This window comes from Hemiscyllium ocellatum, chromosome 7 (genome assembly GCF_020745735.1).
Source record: "Hemiscyllium ocellatum isolate sHemOce1 chromosome 7, sHemOce1.pat.X.cur, whole genome shotgun sequence".
In the NCBI taxonomy this organism is placed as follows: Eukaryota; Metazoa; Chordata; class Chondrichthyes; order Orectolobiformes; family Hemiscylliidae; genus Hemiscyllium; species Hemiscyllium ocellatum.
Window position 1 is genome coordinate 102,523,976 of NC_083407.1, and position 15,313 is coordinate 102,539,288.

The following is a 15,313-nucleotide window of genomic DNA, read 5'->3' on the forward strand; positions in this document are numbered from 1 at the left end:
GTCGTAGCTTAAAATATTAGGCTTAAATTTGCAGTCTAACCAGAATCATTGTAAATTTAGAAAATTTGTATGAGTTTTGCTTTTATTTTGGAACACAGAAATATTGAAGAGAAGTGTGAAATGGTTCACTTTGGTCAGAAACATGGAGAATATTCTTTTAAATGATAAGAAACTATTAAACATTGAGATTCAAAGTGTACATGAAAACCTTGATTGTAATCATAATGTATGAACATACAGTTACAACAAGCAGAGTGGTGGAGTGGTGGTGTCACTAGGTTAGTAACCCAAAGCCACACGTTAATGCTTTGGCAAATTTGATTTCAAATTTCATCACAGCAGCTGGTTGAATTTTAATTCAATGGATACATTTTGGAATTGAAAGCTTGTCTCTGCAATGGCGACCACGAAACCATTATTGAGGTCTGTAAAAATTCAGGCCAGCCGCATATGTCTGCAGACCTGCATTCGTTGCTCCATGCACTAGCAGTTATGGATAGATAACAGGCACCCGCACTGGCAAAGCATGAAGATAAATTTCGGAAGGCGAATGGTAAACTGCCTTCTTTGCAGGAGGTTTAGTGCACAGGGGAAGGAATACTTGTAAATGTATAGGCCTTTGGAGTCCTGTACTGTGTGCTGCTTTAATCTCCTTACTTGGGGCCGAATAATTTATATTTTTAGAAAGGCGCAATGCAGGTTAAATTTATTAATTTTTGAGATGGCTGTTCTATGTCTAGGGAGAGAGTGGAATGGACATCTGGAGTTCAAAACAATGGGTTGCAATGTCATTGGGACACAGAATTCTCCCACAGTTTAACAGAGCAGCTTCCCCTGGTTAAAGAGTCTAGATCTCAGGATCATATTATGATAGTGAGACAGCTATTTAAGACTGAGAAGAAGAGGAGTTTATTCATTCATGATGACTGTGAATCCATGTCTGCGAGCTGGGAATGCTCAGACAGAGAGTACACTGAAGGTGGAGTTTGTGACATTAGATTAGACTTACAGCGTGGAAACAGGCCCTTCGGCCCAACAAGTCCACACCGACCCGCTGAAGCGCAACCCACCCATACCCCTACATTTACCCCTTACCTAACACTACGGGCAATTTAGCTTAGCCAATTCACCTGACCCGCACGTCTTTGTGACTGTGGGAGGAAACCGGAGCACCCGGAGGAAACCCACGCAGACACGGGGAGAACGTGCAAACTCCACACAGTCAGTCGCCTGAGTCGGGAATTGAACCCGGGTCTACAGGCGCTGTGAGGCAGCAGTGCTAACCACTGTGCCACCGTGCCGCCCATGTTCAGAGACTAAAGGAATCAAAGGATGTGGGAAGCAGGCAGGAAAATGAAGTTGAACAAAATATGTGTTGTTGAATGGAAGAGTAGGAGTGAGGTGCTGCATGGCTTAACCCTCTCTAATGTTTCCTTTCTACAGGGAGCTAAGATTTTGCAACATCAGCACAAAAGGTAATGGCAATGTAATCTTAGCAGAAAGAAAGGATAAGCAATCTCCATAATTTTTTGCACTGAGAATCAGCTGATCTTTACTTTTGTTTGTCAAGAAATTGCAACTCATTGCAGCCCTGTGCATTTTTTTTATCAGTTAAAACAAAAATCCCGAGGCTTTTTACTTTCTTCTCAATGACTGTTTTGTGATTATGATTCATTGCTATCCGACGATTCATTGCTATCCGACGATTCATTGCTATCCGACGATTCATTGCTATCTGATGATTCATTGCTATCCGATGATTCATTGCTTTTTGACGATTCATTGCTGTCTATTGATTCATTGCTTTCTGATGATGATGGTTCTGGCGTTGGTGTAGGTGTTGTTTCTGGTGTTGGTGTTGTCTCTGGTGTTGGTGTTGGTGTTGTTTCTGGTGTTGGTGTTGTCTCTGGTGTTGGTGTTGTCTCTGGTGTTGGCGTTGGTGTTGTTTCTGGTGTTGGCGTTGGTGTTGTTTCTGGTGTTGATGTTGGCTCCGATGTTGGCGTTGCAGATGGTTCAGGAGTTGAGTTTGTGGAAGTTGAGTTACAAACTAGAGAAACTATGTCAATGGTGGTATTCTCAATCATGACTTGGCTCGTGCAAGTCAAGTTTATCTGTAGATCAAAAGGCTGAGATTGTAACACAGTGACAGTTCTCCAAACAGAGTGGAAATTGTAGTGACAGGGCGCCATCAGTAAAATTTTGAATGAGCGGTCACATAGAACCATTACATTGCAGAAGAAAGCTATATCAGCCATTGTGCTATGCTATCACTCCAAAGGCTATTTCACATGCTGACACTCCCCTTCCTTTGCTCCATATCCCTGACATTCCTCCTCTATCCAGAATGGAAGCGTCAAAGGGTTTGATTTATACGGGACTTTTTTATTGTCGTGTTGAATCTTCTACTACAGATTACTGGGATACAATGATAGTTCTACAGCCATAGAGAGATTCCTAAGCACCCACTGAGGGACGCTGAATTCACTTTGTTCCTTTTCAGATCTCTGCACATCACTGTCACATCCTAGATTTTTCATTAGGAGTGACAATGGGACTGCCCAAAGGCAAACTGCAGATTACAGTAATGGGATTGCCACCTACCCATTATTAACAGTTTAACAACACAAGGCATTGGGAATACTGTTGCATTTTGAGATCCAGCATTGAGCAAGCAGTGGAAGAAGCTGTATAAAAAAATGCAAGAACTGCCTTCCATAACACAGCTAACCATGGAAGCAAACGAACTGAACCTGAAGGGGCAAAGTGAGCACAACAGATGCTGGAGCTCAGAGTCGAAGAGTGTGGTGCTGGAAAAGCACAGCCGGTCAGGCAGCATCAGGCCAATTTAACTGAACCTGAAGTCTGACGGTGCTAAGGGGTCAGGTTGAACGCTGAGAAGCAGTTTTGGAGACAAGTCCTGAATCTTTTAAATAAATAACTTTTAATATTTAGACAGATTTATTGCATTGTAGCCTCCCCTTGACTATCAAACCACAGCCTGTGATTCCTATTCTAATCAACACACCATATTGTCTGCACCCCTCTGTTTGCCATATTTTGGATATTTGGTCAGTGAGTACTTTTGTATTAAACTTTAGGTGCTATGGAATTGATGGAACAATTATTATTTCAAGCAACCATTCTGCTTGCAAACGTCAGTCACTCAGAATTGTTTAATAAAAACCGAAAGAACTGCGGATACTGTAAATCAGAAACAGAAACAGAATTGACTCAGAAAACTCAGCAGGTCTGGCAGCATCTGTGGACAGAAATCAGAGTTAACGTTTCAGATCAATGACCTTTCCTCAGAGCTGATGGTAGCTAGGGAATGTCACTTTATATGCATAAGTGTGGGGTGGAGAGGGATATGGAGTAAACAATCGGTGTGGATAGAGTCCAAAAAACGAGAAGAGCAATTGAGCAGGCAAAGGACTGGATAATGATCTCCTATGAGGATAAATAGCTATTAATGGGGTCTGTTAGTCATTAACAATGGGTTGTGTAATACCAGACTATGCAGAATAACAGTCCTTACCCCAACCCCAATCACCAGGCTTTGTTATCCAAGTTAGGAAAAGCATATAACCATGTAAAATCTGCTGCCATGGCTGTTGCCATAACTAGCAGGGTATAATTGTAGAATTTGTGCTGCATGAAGGATTGCGCAATCTATCATTGTCACAGTGGGGTGGCTATGACAGCATAATTCACAGCTCCAAGTGTTATAAAGTCTATGAAGTGGGGTGATAAATACAAATTTTTATTGTTACAAGTGATTAATAGTTGTAAGTAATTTTTAATTTAGTGAATTGATTTTTTGAGTGTTTTCTCATATCGTAATATTATCAAAAGAGTTCGAGAATGTTCATTTCAGCATGGATTCTGAGATATGTCAATGGATAATGCTGAATGAATTAACCAGGAAAGACAAAGGACGGGGTGGGGTTTGGGTCAGTATAAGTTAGTATAAAACTAGCATAGGAGCTATGAAGGGTTGTGGATGTAGATAAAAGGGCATAGGTTGGTATTGAGGCTATAATCGGGCATGAAAGCATGTGGCCACATTTTCTTTCTGACTTACATATTGGAATTTGGATTGTCATGTTCTCCATTTCTCAGATTTCTTTTTTCAAGCCAATTACAATCACAACAATGACTCAGTCCCACTCTCGTCTATATTAGATAAATGATAGCATCTAGATCATTTGCAAAAACTCCAATTATATACTTCCCCTGGAGTAGACTATGGAGCTATTGTACAAGGGTGCGGTAAATTGCCTAGCCTGTGACGAAGTGAAATATAGAAATTATTACCTCTGTTGATAACTAACAACCACTTCTGTGAAGATGCCTTTGCTATTTGTATAGTTCTTCCCAAAGCACTGTGTTTTGCTGCGTGATTATGATACAAATAGATTCCATGCTCATTTAATTAAAGCTGAAAGAACTGCAGAAATAAAAACAGAATTTGCTGGAAAAACTCAGCAGGTCTGGCAGCATCTGTGAACAGAAATCAGAATTAACATTTCAGGCCAAGTGACCTTTCCTGAAGAAACTGCGGGTGCTGTAAATCAGAAACAAAAGCAGAATTTGCTGGAAAAACTTAGCAGATCTGGCAATTTGTGGAGAGAAATCAAAGTAATTGTTTCAGGTCAAGTCACCTTTCATATTTCTGAATGGGAATTTCTTCTTACTTAAACTGTGAACCATTATCTAATGCGAACACCTCCAGGAACTGATAATTGTAAAACAGCTTCTCAAAGTCTCAACAGCTTTAGTGCTTGCAGCATTTGGCACAGCTTCAACAGCAGGCACAGGGTTTGTCCCATGAAGACAGGCTGACAGTTTAACCTTCTATTCACTGGAGTTTAGAAGAATGACAGGAGACCTAATGAGATATATAAGATTCGAAAGAGGATGAACAAAGTAGGTGTCGAAAGGATGTTTCCTCATGTGGAGAAATCCAGAAGGAGAGGGCATGGTTTTAGGAGAAGTGATGTCGCAGATTTAAAAGGAGAAAATGAGGACTGAAGACGCTGGGGGCTGGCCATACTGGTTCTGATGAAGGGCTCTTTACTGAAACGTTGATTCTCCTGCTCCTCGGATGCTGTCTGACCTGCTGTGCTTTTCCAGCACCCACGAAGAGATTTAAAATACAGATGAGCAGAATGACTTCTCCCAAAGGGTCATAAATCTGTGGAATTTGCCATCCCAGTTGTGGTGGATACTGGGACATTGAGTAAATTTAAGGAGGATATAGACAGGTTTTTAATTAGTAAGGGTTGCAAGGTTCAAGAGAGCAGACAGGAAAGTGGAGTTGAGGCTGAGATGAGATCAGCCATGATTGTATCAAATGGCAGAGCATGCTCGAGGGCTAAGTTGCCTACTCCTACTCCTAATTCTTATGTTCTGTCAATCTATTTACTAGAATGATCTCCTTTCCCCTTGAAAAAAAATTGATGTACTATTTCCCACTCTTTTCTTCTGCTTAACTATGGACAACCACAGTTAGGTCCATTTTTTGTAAGCCCTGAGACAATGGAAGATTGTGTGAGCTTGCAGAGAGATAGAGCTGGGTATTATCTGCAAATATATAACACCATCTCTTTGGGCAACATTGCCAAGGGACAGCTTGTAAATGAGCAAGGTTTGGGCACATTCCACAGGTAAAAGTGTGGTGATGGGCTGAGGGGTCATGACTGGCAATATCCCGATGAAAAATGAGGTAAACAGGGAGGGAAACAATCCAGGTCAGTGCCATTTAGCTGGAAAACACAAAAGATTCATTTGAAGGGGCTTTTTTTATTTAAAATCAACATCAGTGTTACAGTTATTAACACTGAACCAACAGAGGATGTATTTCAAATGCTCCACGACGGATCATTGTGCCATTTGCTGTTGCACTAAAAGTGACAGGATGAGGATTAACTACAAAACAGAAGCAAATGATCAACATTCTAATACTCACAGCACTTGAGAGATTCATTCCAGGGGCAATGCTGGATGCAGCTTCCTGCACGTCAAAGGCTAAATCCAGCTTAATTACAAAGCTTCCAATTTCGTTAATCTAACCAAAAGAAGAGTTATACGTAGTGAGGGGTGTTTCAGATAATGGTTAGAAATAATGACTCGATACGCCAGACAAGAAATAACTGCACTTTCCTCTGAAGAGTATCCCACCCAGATTCACCCCATCCCTGTAACCCTACATTCCCCATGGCCAATCCACCTAACCTGCACAGCCTTGGATACTCTAGGCAAAATAGCATGGCCAAACCACCTGCACAACTTTGGACTGTGGGAGGAAATTGGAGCAACTGAAGGAAACCTACAGAGACATGGGGAGGAATTGCAAACTCCATGGAGACAGCTACCCAAGGCTGCAACAGAACCCAGGTCCCTGATTCTGTGAAACAGCAGTGCTGATCACTGAGCCATTATACTGCCCTAATGTCTTGACACATTTTAGTTTGTTAAAGATGGTATGCATATTCAAATAGCTGCATTGTGGTCAGTTCATAGAATCATGTATAAAGTTATTGTGATGATCATTTGATTCTCATAAGTTCTTTGCTGAGCCAAATGATTGACAAGTGATTCACTAATGACTAATTCCAAAACTAAATGTTAACATCAACAGGTTCAGTATTAAATGCTGATATGAAAAAAAACTTATATAAATCCCTCTTTTCAGCAACATAAATTCTCAGTAACATCATGCATAGTCAAAAGAAGGAATTAATTACAGTAACACTCATTACAAAGTATGAGGACAAACAAAGGTCAATTGGATTTGGTGTTACTTACATTTGTTACTCTACAGTTCACAATCGTCAAGGGGTTACCCATTGCGAAAAGTGTATTCACCCTTGCAGTTGTAGCATTCAAGACTGAATCAATCACGGGAATGGTAGTTGATTCGCATGGACCTATCGAATCTAAAAGCAAAAGGTTTTAAGAATAATTACATTTATGACTATTGGTAATTTGGATTAATACCCAATGATACTCTGATTGTTCCTCAGCACAACGTAATACTTGCCAGATTGATAAAGAATCTGGGCTGCAGCAAACAAAAACAGAATAATTTTCATTTTGCCAGCAGAGAGGTGATCGACTCTCCAACTCTTTCTCCACTCTGCCTGCTGCCTGCTGCCTGCTGCCTGCTGCCTGCTGCCTGCTTTCATTCAATATTTATTGTGGGGCATTGATGAAACATGACCACAATCCCTCTGCTTCTTCCATTTCCTCCACACCCTTCCCAGCTGTTAGCAACATGTCCAAATATATGTTTGAGTGTGGCAATCTATTTTATAAGGAGTTTCGTGCATCAATTTCCTGTTTCATAATCAATTCAATTTGGGTAACTTTACAAATTATTTATGATGAACTGCAGTAGAAAAAAGAGGAGATCAGTTTTCAAATTAAAGAATTGAACTCCACTCCCCCAAGTTCCAAAGCACAGAGCTATCTATCACCAGCGCCTGTCCACTGTCTACAAGTCAGAATTGTGATGGAATGCTCCCCACTTGCCCAATGAGTGCAGCTGTAACAACATTTGCCACCATCCAGGAAGAATCAGCCTGCTTCATTGGCAGTGCATCCAGCAACTTCAGTGTCAATCCCTTCACCAATGACGCACAGCAACGGAATTGTGTATCACTTACAAGGTGCACTGTAGTAGCTCACCAAGAGTCCTCTGACATCACCTTCCAAAACTGTGACTTCTCCACCCCAGAAGGACAAGAGCAGCAGAGGCATGAGAACATCCACCACCTCCAAGACCTCCTCTAAACTACATACCATCCCAACTTGGAACGATATTGCCATGCCTTCACTGTCATTAGGCCAAACCCCCTCCTAACAGTATCCCTACACTCAAGGACAGCAGCAATCAACTAATCCCAATGTCCTCCAGGGCAACTAGGAATGGGCAATAGATTCTGGCCTTGTCAGCTGTGCCCATATCCAAAAGAGCATTTTTTTAAAAAAATGCCCAGCATTGTGAATGTGTTCCAGGAAAAAAAAGTCATATTTTTATTCTGGGGTCTTGTAGAGGTAAGTACAGGGTGGGGGGGGAGGTGTGTGAGGGTGGTGGTGAGGTGTTGATGGTTAAATGTCTCCAATATGTCATTATAGATAGCGTGTGGAAGGTTAACCTTAATGTTAGCTGAGAAGTCAAATGGATAGCCATTGACAGATCAGAGGCTTAGAGGGACAGGAATCATCAACTTCGCCCCACAAAACTATTCTGCCATTGGTTGAGACCATAACTGATGAATGACTGTCAACCATGAAGCTGCATATGCACCAGAATCCAAACATTGTGTCTCATGATGCTGATGGGATATTAATGCCTGCTCCGCCTCACACTTCATCCACCTGTCCATATGTTCACTTCTTTCATGTTCTTATGTCCCTTACCAATTTGCAGTGGCTCAGGTAATAATCCAGAGATTACAACTTTTGAGATCCTGTCTCCAATTTTGTTCTTAATTCCTGATCTTCCCCAAACAGGACCACTTGTCTATGTTGTTTGTGTCCATGGACAACAACAATAGGATCCTACTTCTCCCTCCCCAGTGTCCTTTCAAGTTGCCTCGAGATACCCTTCATCTTGGCACCAAAAAGGCAACACACCCTGGATCCTTCTCACAAAGGATGCTACCGGTTCCCGGAAATATAGAAACCTCTATCACTGTCACGTTTCTTTAGGCTCTCCGCACTTCACTGTCTTCTAGGACCATGGTGCAATGATCCATTTGACTATCCTCCCACAGACTCTTTCCTCGTCCATAAAGGAAGCAAGTACCTCTTACCTGTTGGACTAGATTAAACCTGAGGCTTCTACAATGCTACATTCAGAATCCTTCTACTTACCTCACTCGTTGTCACATCCTTCTGTTAAAACTATCATATCATGGAATCCCCACAGTGTGGAAGCAGACCATTTGACCCATAGAGGCCACACCAACCTTCTGTACAGCATCCAACCCAGGTCCACTCTCCTACTCCATCCCTGTAATCCTGCAATTCCTATGGCTAATCCACCTAATCTGCACACTCCTGGATATTATAAGCAATTTAGCACAGCCAATCCACCTAACCTGCACATCTTTGGACTGTGGGAGGAAACTGAAGTACCCAGAGGAAACCCACGCAGACAAAGGGAGAATGTGCATTTCCACATAGACAGTTGCCGGAGGGTGGAATCAAACTCAGGTCCCTGGTGCTATGAGACTTCAGTGCAAACCAATGAATGACTGTGTCTTCCTCTGACCAGCAGCCAAATTTGAAATTTTTAAGCTACAGCGTGTGATTGCCTAAGACACGGTGTCCAGGTAACTCTCCCACTCCCAGGTGTGTTGCAGTATCTGAAGCTCAGATTCCAGCTTATCAACTTTGAGCCAAACTTCCTCAAACTACAGACACTTAATGGAGATGTGGTCATTGTGGCTCACAATGGGATCCACCAACTCAAACATACGCAAGAACACTCATGTCTGGCTTCATTTATATAGAACCTTGGTGGTGCTACACCTGGAGTACCAAGTGCAGTTTAGGTGCCTTTATCAAGCAAAGAGTATATTTTCCATAGAGGAAGTACAGTGGAGGTTCATCAGAGACCAGGAACTGTGGGATTGTCCTTTGAAGAATGTTTGAGGAGACTGGGCCGACATTCTCTGGTGTTTAGAAGAACATGGTGAGCCCACAGAAACTTCGAGAATTCTAAGAACCTCGACAGCGCAGGTGCAGAAAGGACATTTGCCATGGTTAGAACACAGAACAATACAGTGCAGAACAGGCCCTTCAACCCTCGATGTTGCGACGACCTGTGAACTAATCTAAGCCCATCACCCTTCACTATCCCATCATCATGTGGCACGGTGGCTTAGTGGTTAGCACTACTGTCTCACAGCGCCAGGATCCCGTGTTTGATTCACGCCTCTGGCGGCTGCACATTCTCCCTGTGTCTGTGTGGGTTTCCTCTTGCAGTCCAAAGATGGGCAGGTCAGGTGAATTGGCCACATTGGATTGCTCATAGTGTTAGGTGCATTAGACAGGGATAAAAACAGGGAAGGGGCTGGGTGGGTTACTCTTTTTGTCAGTCAAGGATAGTAAAACGGTGGCTGAGAGAATTTTTAATGAGGACTCGTCTACTGAGGTAGTGTGGGCTGAGGTTAGAAACAGGAGAGGAGAGGTCACACTGCATGGAGTTTCATATAGGCCTCTGCAGAGTTCCAAGGAGGTGGCAGAGAGGATGACCAAAATTATTCTGGGTAGGAGTGAAAGGAACAGAATGGTCATTATGGGGGATTTTAACTTCCCCAACATTGACTGGAAATGCTATAAATCTAGTACATCGGATTGATCATTTTTTATCCAATGTGTCCAGAAGGGTTTCCTGACACAGTATGTCGAAGGGCCGACAAGAGGGGAGACCACACTAGATCTGGTGCTTGGTAATGAACCAGGCCGGGTGTTTGATTTAGTGGAAGGTGAGCACTTTGGAGAGAGCGACCATAATTCAGTTACATTTAGTTGAGCAATGGAAAGGGATAGGCAAATACCACAGGTCAAGAGTTATTGATGGGGCAAGGGCAAATTTAATGCGATTAGGCAAGAATTAGGATGCATATAATGGGGTAGCAAAATGCAGGGGACGCAGACAATGGAAATGTGGAGCTGGTTTAAGGAACAGATATTGTGCGTCCTTGATAGGTACGTCCCTGTCAGGCAGGGAGGAAGTGATAAGGTAAGGGAACCGTGGTTTACTAAAGAAATTGTATCTCTTGTTGCGACGAAGAAGGAGGCTTATGTGTTGATGAGGCAAGATGGTTCAGATGGGGAGATGGAGAGTTACAGATCAGTTAGGGCGGATTTAAAGAGAGAGTTAAGTAGAGCAAAGAGAGGACACGAGCAGTCTTTAGTAAATAGAATAAAGGAGAACCCTAAAGCTTTCGGTAGGTATATGAGGAATAAAAGGATGATTCGGGTAGGAATAGGGCCAGTCAAAAACAGAAGTGGGAAGTTGAGTATGGACCCTGTGGAGATCAGAGAGGTGCTAAATGAACATTTCTTATTGGTGTTCACTCAGGAAAAGGAGAATATTGTAGAGGAGAAGGATAAGGTACAAGATATTAGACTGAAAAGGATCGAGGTTAGTTACGAATAGGTGCCACCAATTCTAGAAGGAGTGAAAGTAGAGAAGTCCCCTGGGTCGGATGGGGTTTACCCAAGGATTCTCTGGAAAGCCAAGGAGGAGATAGCAGAACCTTTGGCTTTGATATTTGAGTCATCATTGTGTACACGTTTAGTACCAGAGGACTGGAGGATTGCAAATGTTGTGCCCTTGTTCAAAAAGAGCAGCAGAGATGACCCAGGTAATTATAGACCAGTGAGTCTTACTTCTGTTGGAGGAAAGGTTTTGGAAAGGATTATAAGAGATAAGATTTATAATCATCTAGCAAGCAACAATTTGATTTCAGATAATCAACATGGTTTCGTCAAGGGCAGGTCGTATCTCACAAAGTCCCCCTGCAACCTGCAACATTCTCCCACACTGTCCACCCTCCACCAACTTTCGTTTCATCTTTAAACTTATTAACCCATCCACCTATGCCTGTGTCCAAGTCATTTATAAAAATAACAAATAGCAGTGGTCCCAAGACAGATCCTGGTGACACATCACTTGTAACCGGACTCCAGGCTGAATATTTTCCATCAACCACCACTCACTGCCTTCTTACAGAAAGCCAAACTGCTAAATCGTCTTCAATCCCATGCCTCCGCACTTTCTCCAATAGCCTATCATGTGGAACCTTACCAAAGGCTTTACTGAAGTCCATGTACACCATGTTAACTGCCTTACCCTTATCCACATGGCTGGTCACTTGCTCAAAAAATTAAATGATGTTTATGAGACACAATCTGCCCTTGATGAAACATGTTGACTACCTCCAATCAAATTGCTGCTTGCTCGATGATTATAAATCCTATCTCTTATAATCCTTTCCAAAACTCTTCCTACAACAGACAGAAGGCTCACTGGTCTATAATTACCCGGGTGATCTCTACTGCCCTTCTTGAACAAGGGTAAAACTTTTGCAATCCTCCAGTCCTCCGGTACTAAACCTGTGGATAATGATGACTCAAAGATGAAGGCCAAAGGCTCCATCATCTCCTCCCTAGCTTCCCAGAGAATCCTCGGATAAATCCCATCCAGCCCAGGGAACTTATCTACTTTCACACCTTCTCGAATTGAAAACACCTCCTCCTTACTAACCTTAATCTTTCCAAGTCTAATAGCCTGTATCTCAGTCTTCTCCTCTACAGTATTCTCTTTTTCCTGAGTGAAAACAGATTAGAAATATTCGTGTAGCACCTTTCCAATCTCCAAAGGGTCCACACTCAACTTCCCACTTCTGTCATTGACTGGCCCTACTCCTACCCTAGTCATTTTTTTATTCCTCACATACCGATAGAAAGCTTGAGGGTTCTCCTTTATTCTACCTGCTAAAAACTGTTCATGTCCCCTCCTTCCTCTTCTTAACTCACTCTTTAAATCCTTCCTAGCTAATCGGTAACTTTCCATCACCTCATCTGAACCATCTTGTCTCAAAATCACATAAGCCTTCTTCATCCGCTAAACAAAGGATACAATTTTTTTAGTAAACCACAGTTCCCTTTCCTATCACTTCCTCCCTGCCTGACAGGGACAAACCTATCAAGGACATGCAATACATGTTCCTTAAACCAGCTCCACATTTCGATTGTCCCCATCCGCTGCATTTGGCTAACCCATTATTTGCCTCCTAAGTCTTGCCTAAGTGCATTATAATTGCCCTTCTCCCATCGCTAACTCTTGACATGTGACATGAACCTATCCCTTTCCATCGCTAAACTAAATGTAACTGAATTATGGTCAATCTCTCCAAAGTGCTCACTTACCACTAAATCAAACACCCGGCCTGGTTCATTACCAAGTACAGATCCAGTCTGGCCTCCCCTCTTGACGGCCCTTCGACATACTATGTCAGGAAACTCTCCTGCACACATTGGACAAAAACTGATCCAACTGATGTATTAGAGTTATAATATTGGGCCTCCCTTCCTCCTCCTCATGCCTCAAGCCACATATTGATCCTCCTTGTCTTACAGTTTTCTGTGGCTCTGTGTAAAGCTGGGTGTAATCTAGAGATTTCCAGATCCTATCTCTGTACTTTGCCAGTCATGTATGACCTTAAAACCTCCCCTCTCTATGTTGTTTTCATACAAAGTGTGGCACAGGTCCTGGCTCATTCTGCTCCCCTGCCCCCACTACAGAATAATCTGCACCCTCTTTGTGATCTCTTTGTGACATCCTGCACCCTAACATGAGGAAGGTAGCACAACATTTATGGTACTTTACAATGACAGGTACAGAAACGTGGGCTCATGTGGAATCCTTTTAAGAAATGGCATTTCACCGCTCCATCCTGTGCAATCCAATGCCCCACTTGTTCAAAAGTACATTCCATCACATTAAACATTTTACAATCAGTTGGAAAGTCAATCTTCACTTCAGTTTAATGTATCCACAAAGTAAAACATTACATGTGTGTATCCCTGAAATCCCCAGCTGCTACCAATATCAATAAGTGTCTCTTTTTAACTGTCTTGATGCATTAATCAACAAATCAATAATCCCTTTTAAGGGCCATTTAACTATCATTACAATAAAAGCAAAAACAATAAAAGAAAATGATTTACTAAAGTAATGGTGACTGATGACACACTGCAGCCCCTGTGGTGCCCATCAGTCATGGAAATGCCTCAACTGTACCCGCAGGCACCACACCTACCCTCTCCAAGGATACTCAGTGCCAAGGAGGAGAAAGTGCAGATACTGGAGACCAGAGTCAGGAGTGTGGTGCTGGAAAAGCACAGCAGGTCAGGCAGCACCTGAGGAGCAGGAGAATCGACATTCCGGTAGTGAACAGCTTATGACTGAAACGTCGATTCTCCTGCTCCTCAATGCTGCCTGATTTGCTGTGCTTTTCCAGCACCACACTCTCCACCCATACTTGGTGCTAACCTCACCGTGAAATCCAATGACCCGCTTGACTGCTCCTGTGTGACTAGGCTGAACAGCAGAATGAGGAGCAGGGCTTTTAATCTGCCTCTTGTATCCCCTCCCATCCCTCCCACCCAAACTGGGGAGCCAAAGACCAACGGGAGGTTGGGCTGAGTTGCAAACATGAATTGATCAGCCAACCTCCCTACAGCCACAGATATTGAAACCAGGCCTGCAGAGTCACACAATCAACAAAAACCTGGAGAACAAAACCCTCCAATCACCAGCTGGGAATCCAGGGATCATTGTAAAGCCCTAACACACAGGACTGTCGTATACGTCTGCCTCTAACTCCAAATCCCTGCTGGAGAAAGGGAGGGGAAGTGAAGGATCAGAAGCCGCAGCCTGGAAAGGAAACCTCTCTGCGCGGAGTGGAATGAGGTGGGGGTGGCTTAGATTGTGGAGCTAAGGCTCCTGTGGGTGGTTCACAGCCCTGGAATCTATGAGGAATTCTGTACAAAAAGGGAAACAACTCAAACAGGAGTGTGTCTCATCAATAAAATTGATTGACAAGACTTGTGTTATTATCCTCTGTGCTAAGATTTTCAATTCAGCTTCAGATGATACTTCCTATTATCAAACCAACCATCATCAAGAAAGGAAATTTATCTTTGCTTTATTCACTCATGGGATGTGGGTGTCATTGGCTGGGCCAGCATTTGGTGCCCATCCCTAGTTGCTTTGAAGGAGGCAGTGAATCATCTATTCTGTGAATAGATTGCTGTGAATGCTTCAGTCTTACCTTTTGCACTGATCTGCTGGGTTCTCCCATCATTGAGAATGGGCACATTGTTGAGCTTCCTCCTGCAGTGAATTATTTAATTGTACACCATCATTCCTGCAGTTGCAGGACTGCAAAGCTTAGATCGAATCCATTGTTGAGTTCTGTTTATCACCTGCTACTTATGCTGTCTGGTACCTTCACCTCATTTTTAGGTCCATCTGGTGCTGCTCCTGGCATGTCCTCCTGCACTCTCCATTGAACCAGGATGGTTTCCCTGGCTTGATGGTAACAGTTGAGTGGGGGATATGCTGAGCCATGAGGTTACAGATTGTGTTGGAGGATAATCCTGCTGCTGTTGATGGCCCACAGTGTCTCATGGAAGCCCAGTTTTCAGTTGCTAGATCCATTCAAAGTCTGTCCCATTCAGCAAGGTGATAAATCTAGTGCTGCTGCCAATTAACTCTTGGTGGTGA

General features: G+C 42.9%; 1 protein-coding gene across 1 annotated transcript; it reads right to left on the minus strand.

Moving 5' to 3' along the window:
* Positions 1 to 1,147: 1,147 nt before the first annotated feature.
* LOC132817576 (putative uncharacterized protein DDB_G0290521) lies at positions 1,148 to 14,917 on the minus strand. Its single transcript, XM_060828085.1, has 4 exons — positions 14,859 to 14,917; positions 6,808 to 6,938; positions 5,969 to 6,067; positions 1,148 to 2,111 (listed from the first exon to the last, which is right to left on the minus strand). The coding sequence occupies exons 2-4, from the start codon at positions 6,847 to 6,849 to the stop codon at positions 1,665 to 1,667; spliced, it is 588 nt and encodes a 195-aa protein (XP_060684068.1). The 5' UTR covers positions 6,850 to 6,938; positions 14,859 to 14,917; the 3' UTR covers positions 1,148 to 1,664.
* Between the last annotated feature and the right edge of the window lie 396 nt (positions 14,918 to 15,313).

What these genes read in the sequence shown, in the direction of transcription:
- LOC132817576 (XM_060828085.1), bottom strand. Translation starts at nt 6,849, where the DNA reads ATGGGTAACCCCTTGACGATTGTGAACTGTAGAGTAACAAAT. An exon ending in TGAACTGTAGAGTAACAAAT is followed by an intron (nt 6,068 to 6,807) that starts GTAAGTAACACC and finishes TCTTTTGGTTAG; the next exon opens with ATTAACGAAATTGGAAGCTT. An exon ending in GAATGAATCTCTCAAGTGCT is followed by an intron (nt 2,112 to 5,968) that starts GTGAGTATTAGA and finishes TTTGATCTACAG; the next exon opens with ATAAACTTGACTTGCACGAG.